Here is a 17,069-nt window from a genome sequence, read left to right as displayed (position 1 = left end):
GCATGAGCTCACCCAAGGAAAGAAGTTAGACGGTGGGCAGGAGCCATTGGACTGTGTCCCAGGGGCTACCGCACCAAACTCGCGTGTGACCCACCTGGAGAGGGGTTGGAGGTGAGGACTGAAGTAGACCACTCCTCTATGAATGAATACAGTGGGCTGGGATGAAGCTGAACGCAGCCCCCAAACCAGCGCGCATCTCCCTGTGAGGAAGCCACTACAGTTCCATTGGTGTTGGTTGGGGAACTAAGATCGCGCATGCTGCGAGGCCAGAAAAAAGAAAGGGAGCCCATTTCCGCCCCGGAACATTGTACCAGCTCTGGGTTGGGAGTGTAATCCACAGAATTCGGCCACACGCATGCGGACGGAGCGGCCCGGGGCTCGTCCCGCGGCTGGAGACTACATTTCCCGAAAGCCTTGGCGGTGGAGCACTTCTGCTTCCGGTTTGACGTATTCCGTCGCCGACGGGGGCGCTCTTTGCGAAAGGAACGTGGGTCTGACCCCTGCCTGACACATTCAGTTTCGAGCTGCGCGGGGAGGTTTGCACTCCGTCTGGTGTTCATTCCCTTTTGAGAAAGTGCAGAGAGGGCAAGAGCTTGGGCGCGTGCATGGTATTTGCCCAGAGCCAGGCTACCCTCCTCCTGTGGCCTCCACCAACCACCCGTGTCCCATGGCTAGCGTAGAACACCCCAGGCCGGGACCTTGTCCTGTTTTCCCTCGCTCTGCCCATTGGCCGGAAACTGCCATCTCTGTCACCTGATCTGGATAATTTGGGAGACGTTGAATCATACTGAAGGAAAGTTACACCGCTCAAAACAGCCCGGAGTTAAACCTCCCCTCTGGATCCTCCCCACCATTCTATGCAAAACAAAGAACTCTCTCATGGGAAGAAAAAAAATGGACGTTAAGGTTGATTTTGCCCAGCTCCCAGCCAGGCCCAGCCTCTGGCCGATCTCCAGAATTCCTTGCCCCAGCAGTTTAAGAGATGACTAATCTGAACAACCTTGGAGAAGAACTGGCCCCCTTAAGACAGTAGATTTCCACATATATGTCTATATATACTTATACTTTTCTTGGGTTAGTGCAGCAGCTCACTAATACTGTTGCCCCTTCTTGCCTCATTAAAGGTGATCTGTTCCTGTAAAGTGCCGGTCTAGTTCTTTTCCCAAACCTTGGCTTCTCTAACTCCCTTATCCTATGACAGGAGGTAGTCTAGGTGAGTGGAGAAATTTAAGGTATTATCTCCACTTTCTGGAAAAAGTGTGGCTTTTCCTGAGGAACTGTGAATTTCTACTTTGAAACAGAGCCATAAAACCAGAAACACCATCTCCTCTTCTCTCTTCCAGTCAGCTCCCTTCCTGGGGACAGGAAGGGTCCTGTGCAGGTAGGCTGGAGGGAGAATAACGTAGCGTTGAGTGAAGGGTTACACTAGTGGTAATGGTAGTCTACCTAATTACTCTTACTACTCTTCCATGGAAAATAACTTCAACTGAATAAAACGTTGAAAAAGAAAAGCATTCCAAAGAGCTAAGAGGAGAGTGAAGAATTAAGGATCAAACTCTAGGAGAAGCAAGAGACTAAATCATAATCCCAACGCTCAAAGCTACTTTTGCCTGAAGACATTTGCTGGTGGAAGGAGACACCTGTGAAACCCAGCTGTAAGGATGGTGGACTTGCAGTATAAGAGATACAAGTGTAAATATGTTGAAAGCTGGGAGTCTGAATAATTGCCCCACATTTGAACTGGGACCCCAAATGGAGACACCCTCATGAAAATGTTAAACTGGACATAAGCCGTGGCATAGATATGTCTCCCAAATTCAGCTTGTCTTGGAGGTGTAGAGATCCTCAGCCTTCAAACCCTATAACTGACCTAGTGGTGCGCTCAGTTGCCTGATAAAAGCAAATGAAAATGATCCTTTAGAGAAAGATATTATCGTCTCAGACATTAAAGTATTCACACACACCCTTCTTTTTCAAATAACGTCCAGTACACTCTCAAAGATAATCAGACACTCAAGGAAATAAATCGTGAAAGAGAACATGCAGAAATAATAGACAACAAATATAGACACAAACACATCAGATATTGGGACTAACAGGGTATAAAATAGCACTTCTTGATTTTTTCTTAGTATTTTTAAAGAGATAAAAGACCCTGTTGAAAACATCTATGAAGGCAAACCTTAAAAAATTGACATAGAAGTTTTGAGAAAATAACCAAATGGAATTTTTTTTAAAAAGCTAATTAAGAAAAAAAAAAACAAAACTCCAACAGCCATATGTTTGACAGCAAATTAAATATAAAAGAAGAATTAATGAACTGAAATATAGGTGAGAATAAATTGTTCAGAAACTAGTGTACAGAGAAATACAGAAAACAAACACCTTAAGCTGTTGGGTAGAAAGATCAACATAGATTTAATCAGATTCCCAGAAGGAAAATACAGAAAAAGGTATATGTCAAACATACCAAGGTACAGATTCAGGAAACCCAGTGAAATTCAAAGAGGATAACAAAGTAATATAGGTGAGAATAAATTGTTCAGAAACTAGTGCATAGAGAAGTACAGAAAACAAATACCTTAAGCTGTTGGGTAGAAAGATCAATATAGATTTAATCAGATTCCCAGAAGGAAAATACAGAAAAAGGTGTATGAAAGACATACCAAAGTACAGATTCAGGAAACCCAATGAAATTCAAAGAGGATAACTAAAAGTAAGTCCACGACAGATACATCATGGTGAAAAAGTAGTAATATAAAAGGTAAATAAGCAATTAGAGGGAAAAAACCTAACTTCTGACTTCCCAATAGCATCTGTGGAAGCCCTATGAATGAGGAATGAAGTCTTCATTGTGTTTAAAGAATCTGTCAACCTAGAACTCTGTATATAGCAAAATCTTTAAAAAATGGAGACACAAATATATTTTATACAACTAAAAACAGTCAAGACTTGCTCTCTGAGTGACCTGTAGCAAACTCTTAAATGAGGCTGCTGCAGGAGAAGGCAATGGCACCCCACTCCAGTACTCTTGCCTGGAAAATCCCATTGCTTTCTCCGTAAATGAGGCTACCTGTTAGGATTTATGTGAGGATTAAGTTAATATCTGTACAGCGCTTTGCCCTGTGCCGGCTCGTAGTTGGCGTTCTCTAAAATGTTTGGTCCCTCGGTGAACAAGTCGGGATTGCGGGGGCGCGGCCCTTGTGGGGAACTCTCCCAAAGCGGGTCCCAGTGAGAGCTAGTGCTGCAGGGTCCCGTCCGTCTCCCTTCCCGGACGCCGCAAGCATGTTTGTGGCCACCAGAGGGCGTGTCACATCGAAGAGGGTGCCCTGGAGGCTGCAGAACTTGCACCAGGCGAGCTTGTTGCAGGGATGCCTGGATGCGTCTTAACATCGCTGACGCTGATCTGCCCTATTGCCAGGTACTCCAGATCGCCTCCCCTCAGGTGCATCCCTTGCGCATAGAGGCCCTGAGAGCTGCTGCTGCTGCTAAGTCACTTCAGTTGTGTCCGACTCTGTGCGACCCCATAGACGGCAGCCCACCAGGCTCCCCGGTCCCTGGGGTTCTCCAGGCAAGAACACTGGAGTGGGTTGCCATTTCCTTCTCCAATGCAGGAAAGTGAAAAGTGAAAGTGAAGTCGCTCAGTCGTGTCCGGCCCTCAGCGACCCCATGGACTGCAGCCTTCCAGGCTCCTCCGTCCATGGGATTTTCCAGGCAAGAGTACTGGAGTGGGGTGCCATTGCCTTCTCCGGGCCCTGAGAGCTAGTTTCTGGTTATTTAGATCCATGCAAACCCTTAGTTGTGGTATGTGAAATCTAGTTCCCTGACCAGGGATGGAACCTTGGCCCCCTGCATTAAGGGAAAAGAGCGTTAACCACTGGACAGTCAGGAAGTCCAACGGACGTTTATTTCTAAATATTCAACTAATGTTTTCATGGCACACACAGGTTCTATCAAAATTCAGCAAAAAAATATTTAAAATATCAAGACATAGAGCATCACCCAGACTTCTAGCAGTCCTGCCAACTTGCTGAAGGAAGTGGTCCAGGAAAAGAGGGACGAGAATCTAAAACTTGATCTTGGAGCAGAAGACTGACTATAACCTCATTCTCTAACTGGGAGTGCGCGTTTGAGTGGAGCCACATGGAGCTGACCAGTTGTATTCTAGGCAGAACTAAGGTCTCCTTTGTATTTTGTGTGTGAGGTTTCTGAGGGGTAGGGATGAGTTTGGTGTAGAAGAGAATAAATACCACGACCAGTCTAAGGAAGCAAGGAATGTTGACAGTCTTTTGAGTCTCAGTTTCGCAGACTTCTGCATCAAAATATCGGAAAATGGTTTTTAAAAAACGCAGGATTCTAGGTCCTATTCCATGGCTCCAGAATTTGTCTTTTGGGGCCGGGGCCTTGGAACCTGCATTTTGGCAAACATCTCTATCTCTATTGCATGCCAAGTTTGCAGATCAGACTCAACTACGGTAGTGGCGGTGGGACTCATGGGACAGGGAGAACCCAGAGCTTCTGACACGACTAGTCCAGCATGTCAACCACTCTTCTAACCACTAGCCCCACCGCAAGTTGCATCCGCTCGAACTCCATACACCATCACTCCCCATCCCCGGCGCATCCCAGCTCCCCACGCCCCTTCCCCAGCTCTACAGCTGGTGCATTTGACACTAGGCGCTATCCTCTGCGCCACGGCCCCACGTGCACGCCCTCGCGTGCTTTGCCCCGGAAGTGCTCGCGCACGGCTGGAAGTGCGCAGAAGTAGGGGCGCCCCAGAGGGACCCCTGGGGTAGGGAGGCCCCCCCCCCCCCCGCCTTTGTGGAGTAGGAAATGAGTGGCTTTGAGTCGGAAGGCGGAGAAATGGAAGGGGGCGAACAGGACGGAGCAGGAGAAACAGGGAAAGAGTGGCCAAGTGCGGGCGGAGGACGGAGAAAGGGGCGGCGCGGGCCAGAACCTCGAGGTATGTGCGGGAAAGGGCTCTTCCCTGGGTGGGGAGGGAGCCCTGCGCGTGATGCTTGCGAGAGTCGGGGAGACCTGGAACCCAGGAAGTAGCGGGAACATCAGAGAGGGGACTTAGCGGAAGGTAGGACTGTGAGGTTCTTACGAGGGGACGTTTTAAGTGGTGGAGGGAGAGGCTGCTGGGAGCGGTAGTTGGGAGGGTGACTGGAAGGAAGAGACTGTCCGGACCGTAATCCAGCTTCTTTTGTGGGTGGAATGAGAGACCGGAGAAGAGTGGGGTGGAGTTGGGTCCTGAGGAGCTAAGTACTTAAGAATTGGGGCAAATAGGGAACGATTTGGAAGATGAGGGTGGTAAAGGAATAACGTTTCAAGAGTAAACTTTGGGAGCAGTGAACAGTTTGCAAAGACTGTTTCGGGACTGGTGAGGGTGGGTGGAGGAAGGCAGTTTAAAGAGTAGTTTTCTTGGAAGATAGGAGAAAGGGTTAAACAGCTTGGTGAGATGTCCGAGAGAAAGTGTGTGTGGGGGGAGTGGGGAGCGTAGTTTGGAGGAGGGATGGAAAAGAGAGAAGTCGATAGAGGTGTCCCAGAAAGTGGGCGGGGCTAGAAATAGGAAGTGTTTGTAGCTCAAATTCAAGCGAGAGGAGGAGGGGCTCAAGGGAGAGGGTGGAAAAAGATGGGGGCTGGTGGAAGGGAAATCCAGTATAGAGGGAGACCTCAAGCAGAGCTATAAAAGAAGGGGCTTTGGTGTTCCGGGCGGTAGGAGGAGAAAGGGTAGGTAGGTGGGGTCGCAGAGTAGCAGAAGATGGAGAAAACTGGAGTAACTCAGATCGACTGAAGCCATTTTTTCTACCCCTTGTCTGCTGCTGCTAAGTTCCGTCAGTCGTGTTCGACTCTGCGACCCCATAGACGGCAGCCCACCAGGCTCCCCCGTCCCTGGGGTTCTCCAGGCAAGAGTACTGGAGTGGGTTGCCATTGCCTTCTGCAAATACCAGTAATTGATTTCCTTCATCATGGGAATCTTAAGATGTGGTGGCCAAAAAGTTCATTTGGTTTTTTCTGCAAGATTGATCTAGTAGTGCTTAGTTGTCTTTAGCTTCATTGGAAACAATTTTGTTAGATTGTATTGCGATAGCTGTCATATTAGCATGCGTTAAAAAAAAAAAAAACTTAACCAAAATTGGTGAATTTTTGTGTAGCTATTTTAATACTGAAGATGGAAGAAAAAAAACAACATTTCCCACATATTATGCTTTATTATTTCAAGAAAGGAAAAAATGCAACTGAAACACAAAAGAAGATTTGTACAGTGTATGGAGAAGGTGCTGTGACTGATCGAACGTGTCAAAAGTGGTTTGCAAAGTTTCGTGCTGGAGATTTCTCACTGGACCATGCCCCACGGTTGGGTAGACCAGTTGAAGTTGACAGCAGTCAAATCAAGACATTAATTGAGAACAATCAACGTTATACCACAAGGGAGATAGCCGACATACTCAAAGTGTCTAAATCAAGTGTTGAAAACCATCTGCACCAGCTTGGTTATGTTAATCGCTTTGGTGTTTGGGTCCCACGTACCTTAAGTGAAAAAAACCTTCTTGACCGTATTTCCACGTGTGATTCTCTACTTAAACGTAATGAAAACGTTCCATTTTTAAAACAAATTGTGACCGGCGATGAAAAGTGGATACTGTACAATAATGTGGAACAGAAGGGAAGGTGGGGTGAGCAAAATGAACTACCACCAACTACACCAAAGGCCAGTCTTCATCCAAAGAAGGTGATGTTGTGTATATGGTGGGATTGGAAGGGAGTCCTCTATTTTGAGCTTCTTCCAGAAAACCAAACGATTAATTCCAACAAGTATTGCTCCCAGTTAGACCAATTGAAAGCAGCACTCGATGAAAAGCGTCCAGAATTAGTCAACAGAGAGCGCATAATCTTCCATCAGGATAATGCAAGGCCACATGTTTCTTTGATGACCAGGCAAAAACTGTTACAGCTTGGCTGGGAAGTTCTGATTCATCCGCCGTATTCACCAGACATTGCACCTTCGGATTTCCATTTATTTCGTTCTTTACAAAATTCTCTTAATGGAAAAAGTTTCATTTCCCTGGAAGACTGTAAAAGGCACCTGGACCAGTTCTTTGCTCAAAAAGACAAAAAGTTCTGGGAAGATGGGATTATGAAGTTGCCTGAAAAATGGCAGAAGGTAGTAGAACAAAATGGTGAATACGTTCAATAAAGTTCTTGGTGAAAATGGAAAATGTGTCCTTTGTTTTTACTTTAAAACTGAAGGAACTTTTTTGGCTAACTGAATATTACCCACTTTATAGATAGGTAAACTAAGCTCAGAGGAGTGAAGTAATTTGGCCAAGGTCATGTGACTAATTATGGTGGAGTCAGTTGTATATGACGCTCTCAGAATAAAGCCCAAGTTCTTTAGACAAAGAACTACCATAACGTCTCTGATATGAGTCCTGCCTGCCTTCCTAATCACCTCCAACACAAGTTTATTCCTACCTCAGGGCCTTTACACCTGCTATTTTTCCTCCAAAACATCTCTTCACTGGGCTAACTCCTTATTACCCTTCAGGTCTCAGTTCAAATACAAGGATTCCCTAATAACACAATGACTTTTTGTCTCTTTGGCCGATTTTAGTTTACGTATTATATTTTTTGTTTGTATACTGTCTAATGTCTGTTCCTACTACTCCTCCACGCCCTTATGACAGGGGCTTTGCCTGCTTTGTTCACTGCTGTATGGCTAGTACTGGCACATAGTAGGTTCTCCATAAGTATTTGCTGGATGAATGAATGAATGACTTTACAGGAAGGTAAAACAGTTAAAAACAATGTAACTTCTCTGGGTATCTTGAAATAACAATTCTTGCATAGTGAGCTTACGAAGATTAAAAGAAATGAAAGAAATCACAAGGCCTAGAGCCACAAGATATATTTTTAAAGAAATGAGGGTTTCAGTTCTCCCACCACCCACACGCTGGACCTCAGGGCATTTGCAGACCTCTGCACTCTGAAAGCCCTTTGTCTCCAGAGAAGGAAGAACCCTGGCAAGAGGGATGAGCAATGCACCAGCACCACTATTTGGGTAATAGCTAGGGCTTTTCTTCCCAGGCTTGTTCTGCTGGTCCCCACACCCCTTCCTGCAGGCAAAAATCTCTATTTAACCAGGAACTGGAACTCTGGAAACCCTGCGGGACAACCGTGAATTGAATAATATGTGTCAGGCAGAGAAAGGGGTGCTTAATGAGGGAGGCTGGGTTCTTGTGATCTAAGAAATCAAGGAAACTGTTTTCTTCATCTCTCTTCCCTTTGTGGGAGTGGTACAGAGTAGGGTGGGGGCTTGAGTAAAGAGAATTGAATTAATCCTCTCAGTTCCTAGCTCACTCTTAGTTGGTTTGTGCAAGGCTTTTCTCTGGTTTTATTAATTCACTCTTTCATTCATTTCTTGTCATCCCTCCCCTCCAATCCCATTACCCTCCTCCCCCATTCCGTTTATAATAAATACCTTTGAATTTGTACATAGCTTTGTCAAGTGTGTAGTATTGTCTTATGTGACTGTGAATTTAATTTTTTAATTAAAAGGATCTACTGTAGGTCACATTGTGTTTCTTACTGTGTTAGCCAGCCTCCAAGATGGCCCCCAGTGAGATCTCCCAGTATTCATATCTTTGAGCAGTCCCTGAAGAGAGCTGAATATTTGCTGAATTGCACTGAATACAGTGCAGTTGTATTGCAATTCTATGCAATTATATGCAAGTGCATACCCTACTCAACAAATAGGCTATTGGCAAAGATATCAGTGTGCAGATTCCAAGGCTCGGGGATGGATGATATCGCAGTATCCTCTTTGCTGCCCTTGATTACCCACTCTAGGGGAAGCCGGCTGCCATGCTGTGAGGACGCTCAAGCAGCCCTATGGAGTGGTCTAAGAAGAACTGAGGCCTCCTGCCAACAGTTCCAACTTGCCAGCCATGTAAGTGAACCATCTTGAGTGATTCTCCCACCCCAGTCAAACCTTCAGATGATTACAGCCCCATCGACATCTTAACTGCAACTTCATGACAGATCCCAAGTAAGAAACACTCAGTCAAGCCATTCCCAAACTCTTGACCCACAGGAGTCAAGGGAGATAATATGTTTACTCATTTTCATATGTCACAACATATTTTTTTTTCCTCCACCATTTAAAAATGTAAATCATTCTCAGCTCCAGTGAAGTTGTACAAAAACAGGTGACGTGTCACATTTGGCCCACAGGCCTTTGTTTGTTGAGCCCCGGTCTATTTCATTGTTTTAAATTGCTGCATAATTGTTCTATAAGATGCCTTCATCTTATTTTGCATATCTGCTCCCAGTGAGGGGCATTTCTCTCCTTCCCTGGCGGCTCAGACAGTAAAGAATCAGCAGTGCAGGAGTCCCAGATTTGATCCCTGGGTTGGGAAAATCATCTGGAGAAAGGAGTGGCAACCCATTCCAGTATTCTTGCCTGGAGAATTCCATGGACAGAGAAGCCTGATGGGCCACAGCCCATGGGGTCGCAAAGAGTTGAACACAACTGAGCCACTAACACTACACTATTTAGCTTCCACAGACAGCAAATGCAGTAAACATCCTTGGCTGGTGGGAAGGTCCCTGGGATATTTTTCCAGAAATGGAATTGCTGGGTTTCACGGTCTTAGTCTGCTTCTGCTGTGGTGTATAAAGCCCCATTTCCCTATACCCTAGTGACACTTGGTTTTATCCAACTTCCTAATGTTTGCTACTCTGTGACTTGGTTTCTCTTTGTTCTGCTGGCATTTTCCTGATAACTAATGACTTTGAACATCTCTTTGTCTAGTAGCACACATTTAGATTTCCTCTCTAAATTGCCTAGTCATGTTTTCACCCATTTTCTGTAAGATATTTCTGATTTTTTATTGGGAAGACTTCCACATCCCAGGCCTCAGTTTCCCCATGTGCACCACAGTTACCTACAGGGGTCTCCTGAAATGCCATCCTTGTTTCTGCTACAGCCATGTTTCAAATAATTGGAATGTGACTTGGAGTTGAGTTTTTACATATATTATATTATGTAGGAAACTTAGGGGACTTCCCTGGTGGTCCAGTGGTTAAGACTGTGCAGGGGCCCAGGTTCGACCTGTGGTCAGGGAACTAGATCCATAATGCCACAACTGAGAACCTACATGCTGCAAGTAAGACCTGGTGCAGGAAAAAAAAAAAAAGCGAGAGAGAGGACTTATTTGTGAATTATAGCTGAGACTTCTGGGTTCAGAGAAGTTGATGACCAGCCCAGAGCCACCCAGAGAATCATAGGATTAAGCAGATGCCTGAATTGAGTTCCATTAGGAAGAGTTGGGGCTGCAGATCAAAATATGGCAGCAAATAGCACTTCTCTTGGGTCAAGTTAGAAATGATGTTTCTAAATGGTAAGAGGAGACAAGGCCTTGGAGAGCATGGAGCCTTCTTTTCCAAGTTGATGGAAGTCAAACTAGTTGTGAACTTCTCTTAGAAGCAGTTTGACAGTTACAGGCCGAAAGCCTAAAACACCTGCACACCCTTTGACTCAGCCAATTCCCTAGGAATTTACCCTGAAGCAGTAATTGGTCAAAGACAAGGAAGAACATGTTTGGTCATGGAAAAACAAAGATCATACTAAGGATCCCACTTCAGGAAATGGAATAGTACATACGCATATGCTATCTTAAGAAAGATGTTCTAGGTAATTCCCTGGTGGTCTAGTGGTTAGGACTCTCCTTTCACTGCTAAAGGCCTGGGTTCGATCCCTGGTCAGAAAACTAAGATCCCCAAAAGCCATGCATAGTGAGGCCAAAAAAAAGGAAGAAGAAAGATGTTCTATAGGAAAATTTCTAATGCTATGGAAAGATGTTAATTCAGTTAAGGTGAGGGGTGAGATCCATTATAAAATTGTGAATACAGAATGATTTCATTTTTGTAGGGAAAAAAAATGTATGAAGGAAATCTCTGGGAAAATGCAATGATGCATTAAGTGCTTGCTAGGGCCATGCACTTGTTTTTAGTGCTTTTTATAGCCTCATTTCATTGTCACACAACTCTTTGAATCGGTACTGTTATCATGCCCATATTATAGGTAAAGAAACTGAGGTCAGAGATACGAAATGAGCTGCCAGAAGTCACACAGATGGTGAGTGAAGAAGCCAGGATTTGAATCCAGGTGCTGGTTTTTTTCTACGCTCAGTATTTTAATATTTTTAAAAGCCCTTATTGTAGTAGTTAGTGCCTTTGAAAGTGTGAAGCAGGGCAGGGGTATGTGTTGTGTGGAGAAAAATCAGGAATGGGATGGAGCTTGGCTCACCACAAACCCTATTCTTGCCCCACACCTTCTCTCTTCATTCTCAAAAATATCAAGGAACTCAAATGTTCCATATCTGCTGTGTGACCTGGACTTGTTCCTCACACTTTTGGAGCCCTTTTCCAGATGTGTCACATGGACTGGATTTCTGGAGAAGCCTCCCTGTAGTCTTCCCACTGCCCCCCTCCCCAGCACCCTGAGTAAGAAGTAGGGAGGGACAGCCTTGCTTAGTGGTTCTGGGAAGGAAAGGAGAGAAGAGAACTGGGAGGAGCCCAGGGGCAGAGAGGAGGAAGGTGTCATGGGGAACAGGAAGGATGATGCAGAGGCATAGGAGGGAGGGACAGGTCTAGGGAGGCATCTCCTCCCTAGATCTCTTCTTCCCTGGGGCTTTGAGGAGTGACATACTTTGGTTTCTGAATGTAATTCTGGGAAAGTCTGCTGCAGCAAGCACTGGACAAGGATTTCAAAGACCTGGTTCTGCTCACACCTCACCACTGGTTACCTGCGTCCTTGTCTGTGCTTTCTCTGAGCCTTGGCTTTCTTGAAAGCTTGACTGTTTTCAGGGCTAATCCATATTGTAACATGTGTATATAAAACTTTGGTCCTTTTTATGGTTGAACAATATTTCACTGGATATACCGCATTTTGTTTATCCATTCATCAGTTGATGGACATTTGTGTTTTTCTTCTACTTTGTTTTTTTGGCCACGTAGCATATGGGATCTTAGTTCCCTGACCAGGGATCGAACCCACATCCCCTGCAGTGGAAGTGTGGAGTCTTAAGCACTTGACTGCCAGGGAAGTCCCTTACATTTTCATTTATTTTCAGTATATACTTAGGAGTAGAATTGTTGAGTTAAACAGCAATTATGTTTAACATTTTGAGGCAACACCTGTTATTATATAGTCCAAGAGCTAGGAATGGTTTTTATATTCTTAAATAGTAGGGAAAAATCAAAAGAAGAATATTTTATAACATGTGAAAATTATACAGAAGTCAAATTTCAGTGTCCACAAAGAACACTTCATGGGACAGCTGCTTTCATTCATTTATGTGTTGTCTGTGGTGCCTTTGCACTGCAAAGGCAGGGGTGAGTGCTGTGACACACCTGCAAAGCACAAGTGTTTAATTAGCCCAAAGACCTAATAAAAACCTGGTCTTTATAGGAAATGTTTGTCCACCCCTGAACTTTGTGTGGTATTATTAATTATTGTTTGCTGGAGGCAGCTTGGTACGTACTGCCTTGATGGGAACAGGACTCAGGTTGCCAAGTCCTGGCCTAGGAATGTAAAGGGATGAGAGCTCATATCTAGACCCATTTTCTGGATTGAGAAACTTGAGTCCTGCAGGAGGGCTCAGGCTCATGCAAGCTGAGGGGGAAGTGAGGACCTTGATTTTTTTCTATTCCTTGGCAGCCTCCTCCCCTCCAGCTAAGAAGACCCAGTTGTGAATAATTCATGGCTGGTGTTTGCAGAGCACATCTTGCCAGAGCACTTTGATCATCATTAATTAGTCAGAACCTGGCTCTGGCTGTCGCCTAATAAAACAAAAACATAAGTGGCTTTGATATCTCCATTCCTAAAACCAGAAACTTCCATCTCTATTGTGAGGCTTGGTATCTGCAGATTCCTTTTCTCTGCCCTTTACCCCATCACCTCTCAAAGACCTACTGTTTTGGCCTAAAAGTCAGGTTTCCTGAAGGAAGGAGGGCAGTCCCAGGATTGGAGCCTAGTCCTTGCGGCAGGGTGTCTTCTGAGAAGTCACATCCCCTTTCTGCCCCTCAGTCTTTGTTGGGAAGATGAGAGTAGTGATGCCCATCTCTGGGGTTGTTTCTGTTTGTAGAAGTGTTTTGAAAGGAATCCTCCTACACTGCTGGTGGGAAGATAAAATGGAACAGCCACTGAGGGACACTCCCAGTCCCTCAAATGACTAGATGTAGAGTTACCATGTGACCCAGCAACTCCATTCTCATGTATATACCCCAGAGGAAGGAAAATGTGTCCTTACAAGATCTGTACACAAACATTCCTAGCAGCATTATTCAAAACAGCCAAAATATACGGTGCAGCACGGATTATGCCCATTATCTTGAAATAACCTGTAATGGCATAGAACCTGCAAAAATACTGACTTGCTATGTTGTACATCTAAAACTAACACAATATTGTAAATCATATATACTTCATTTAAAAGAAAAAGGAAAAAGACAAAGATTGAGACTGTATTCCAGTTTAAAGGAGGCTAAAGTGATAGGACTGCTACTTGCAATACAGGATCCTGGTTTAGATCCTGGACTGGGAAAAAAATTACACACACAGACACACACACAGTTTAAATATGGACCATAAATTAGATGATAATATTGCTACAATGCTAAATGTCCTGAGTTTGCTCTTTGTACTGTGGTTATGAATGGACATGTCTTTGTTTTTAGGAAATGCATATTGAAGCATTCAGGGGTTAAAGACCATGATGTCTCCAATTTAATGTCAGATTGTTCAGAAAAATGCATACACACATATAAATAATTATGTGAAGAGAGAAAATGAGAAAATATGTGGTAAACAACTGGTTGATATAGAGTGTTTTATACTAATCTTTCAACCCTTCTGTAAGTTTGAAGTCACAGTTGTCCCTTGGTATTCACAGGGGATTGGTCCCAGTATCACTCCCTGCCTTTCCCACCACTGTAGATACCGAAATCCACAGATGTTCAAGTCCCTTATAGAAGATGGCACAGTATTTGCATATAACACCATTCTCACATCCTCCTATATGCTAAATCATTTCTAGGTTACCTATCATACCTAATACAATGTAAATGCCATGTAAGTAGTTGCTGGACACGTGGCAAATTCAAGTTTTGCTTTTGGAACTTTCTGGACTTTTTTTCCCCCAAATATTCTCAATCTGTGGTTGGTTGAATCCTTCATTAGGGAACCCATGGATATGGAGGGATGACTATATATCAAAATTACAAATTACAGAAAAAAAAAATGGGAAGGGGAAGACAGCCACATCTAACAAGTACTCGTTTTTCAAATAGCCTTTGAAAAAGTAATAAAGTAGTGGTACAGTTTCCAGAAAGTGAAAGAAAATAAAGGGAAATACACCAAGTGTCAGCCGTGCCCAGGTGGTGCCTTGCCCTGTGGGGACATGCAAGACTTCAGGCCCTAGGTAGCTTGGATTGGAATCCAGGCTCTGCTGTTCACCAGAGCTGATGGCCTGGGTGAGTGATTTATATTCTCTGTGCTCCCGTCCGCCCCTCCCCTGTGCAATGGGGCCAAGACATCCAGCTCCTAGAGTTACCACGAGAGTCATGGGCATACAAAGCATTTGTGACAGTGTGGGCACACACACTGAGGCTCTTGTAAATATCAGCCGCTGATACCCGGTTGGTGGGATTAGGAGTGAAAGAGTCTGTGTATTTTGCTTTTGTTCTGTTTTGTTTTTATTGACATTAACATTATATTACTTCGAGCTATACAACGTAATGATTTGCTGTTTGTATATATACAACTATATATATATTGTTATATTGTATATACTGGGCTTCCCTTGTGGCTCAGCTGGTAAAGAATCTGTCTGCAATGGAGGAGACCTGGGTTGGGAAGATCCCCTGGAGAAGGGAAAGGCTACCCACTCCACTGTTCTGGCCTGGAGAATTCCATGTACTGTACAGTCCATGGGGTCTCAAAGAATCAGACACGACTGAGTGCCTTTCACTTTCATATATTGTTAAATGATCACTACAGCATGTCTAGTTGATATTCATCACCACATGTGGTGGTGGTGGTTTAGTCACTACACATAGTTACACATTTTTTTCTTGTGATGAGAAGTTTTAAGATCTATTCTTAACCAACATTCAGATATGCACTATAGTATAATTAGCTATAGTCCCCATGTTGTATATTACATCCCATGAGTTATTTATCACTGGAAGTTTGCTCCTTTTGACCCCTTTCACCCATTTTACCCACCCCCCACCTCTGGCAATCATCCATCTGTTCTCTGTATCTGTGAGTTTGGGTTTTTTGTTTTGATTTTAGATTTCACATCTAAGTGAGCACACATGTTCTGTGTTGGACTTACTTCACTTAGCATAATGCTCTTGGTCAGTGCATTTTTAAAACTCTGTCAAGTCAACACACAGTAATTTTTTAATCAGAGCAAAAACAAAACATCAAATAAAAATGTCATTCACGTTATTTTTTAGGGGATGAGGGGAGACTCCTTTCCAATGGCTCAGCGTTTCCCTCTTGACCTCCATCTATCTCTCTTGCTCCCATCCTCCTCCTCAGCCCCCTCCCTTCTGCCCACCAGATCGCATTCCTTCCTTCTTTCCCCAAAGAACTATAATGAAACTCTTACTCGGTAACTGACATTTCATGGTTCTCAATATGAAATCATGCTCCCACATGGCCTGGTTTCCATCTCCTTCTCAGCCTTGGGAAGCCGAGGCAGGAGTCAGCAGAGCCCAGGATGAACCCTGTGTTTTAAGGATGAGGTGAGCTCTAGTTGTTGACTCTTCACTCTGTGAGCGTCAGGTACACTGGCCTGTGCTCAGCCCCTTCCCTGTGTTCTCTTGATTGACCTTCAAAACAACCCTATGAGGAAACCGAAGGTCAGGGAGGTGGAGTAAGTCACCCAAAGGCCTCTCAGATGGTTGCTGGAGCTGGCATTTGAATCCACTCTGATCTGGCCTTAAAACTGGGAGGCGACACTCCTACTTCCTCAACTGACAAGTATATTCCGAACTCCCCACACCAGGCATCAATGCTCTTGTGCTAGTTTTATATCAAAACTAGCCACATTCAGCCCTCCCATCTCCATACCCTTTATAATATGACTTAGCTACTCTTCCATATAAAAGGTAGGGTCTAGTTCCCCAGGCCTTGAATAGGGACCAGTCTTACTTTGGCCAATAGAGTGCTGGAGAAGTGATGGTGGATCACATTCAGGCCCCAAGAAGCCTTGCATGCATGACAGCAAGCCCAGGCTAGACTGCTGGATCATCATGGCCCAGTCACCCCTGCTGCCCAGACAGAAGCCAGCCAACTCCAGACATGAATGAGACCGTCCTAGCCCCGCCAGCCACCTGCTGACCTGCCAGCTGACTGACTACAGATACATGAATGAGCCCAGGTGAGATGAGCAAGCCTGCTCAGAGCAGCAGAACCACCCATCTGGCCCACAAACTCATGAGCAATTGTTTTTCAAGCCACTGAGTTTCATGATGGTTTACTATACAGTAACAGTTAACTAATACAGCCCTTTAAAGAGGAAATGAAGTGGGAGGCTGACTCCAGTATCCTAGAGGAAAGAATCCTGACTTAGCAAACATCTGTTTAATATTTACTGTGTGCTAAGCATTTTTCAAATTATTTATTTACTTATTTTTGGCAACACTTGGTCTTCATTGCTGTGCCCGGACTTCCTGAAGTTACGGCGAGTGGGGGCTACCCTTTGTTGCAGAGTGCGGGCTCAGTAGTTGTGGTGCATGGGCTTAATTGCACTGCGGCATGTAGGATCGTCTCGGACCAGGGATCAAACCCATGTCCTCTGTATTGGCAGGCAGATTCTTAACCACTGGACTACGAGGGAAGTCCCTGTGTCTGGATGCTTTCACTCAACATTATGTCCATGAGATTCATCCATGTTGACTGTCATTCCAGCCCATTCATTCCCATTACTGTTTAGTGTTCTACTGGGTGAGCCTATCAGTTGATTTGTCTGTTGTACTGTTGATGTCCT

General features: G+C 44.6%; 1 protein-coding gene across 6 annotated transcripts in view; it reads left to right on the top strand.

Annotated features, from left to right (window-relative positions):
• Positions 1–17,069, top strand: part of CDH3 (cadherin 3) — a 138,636-nt gene that overhangs the window by 13,222 nt on the left and 108,345 nt on the right. For 3 of the 6 annotated variants that reach the window (XM_027516161.1, XM_027516158.1, XM_027516160.1), the window contains 2 exons: positions 8,854–8,953; positions 11,090–11,143. In XM_027516161.1, coding sequence (XP_027371962.1) covers positions 8,854–8,953; positions 11,090–11,143 — 154 coding nt within the window. Of the gene's footprint in view, positions 1–4,763; positions 4,964–8,853; positions 8,954–11,089; positions 11,144–17,069 lie in introns of those variants that run through there. The other 3 variants (XM_027516164.1, XM_027516166.1, XM_027516159.1) reach the window with 3 other exon arrangements.

Source organism: Bos indicus x Bos taurus, chromosome 18, assembly GCF_003369695.1.
Source record: "Bos indicus x Bos taurus breed Angus x Brahman F1 hybrid chromosome 18, Bos_hybrid_MaternalHap_v2.0, whole genome shotgun sequence".
Taxonomy (NCBI): Eukaryota; Metazoa; Chordata; class Mammalia; order Artiodactyla; family Bovidae; genus Bos; species Bos indicus x Bos taurus.
The sequence above is the reverse complement of the archived record's forward strand: the minus strand, read 5'-3'. Positions and strand labels throughout refer to the sequence as shown.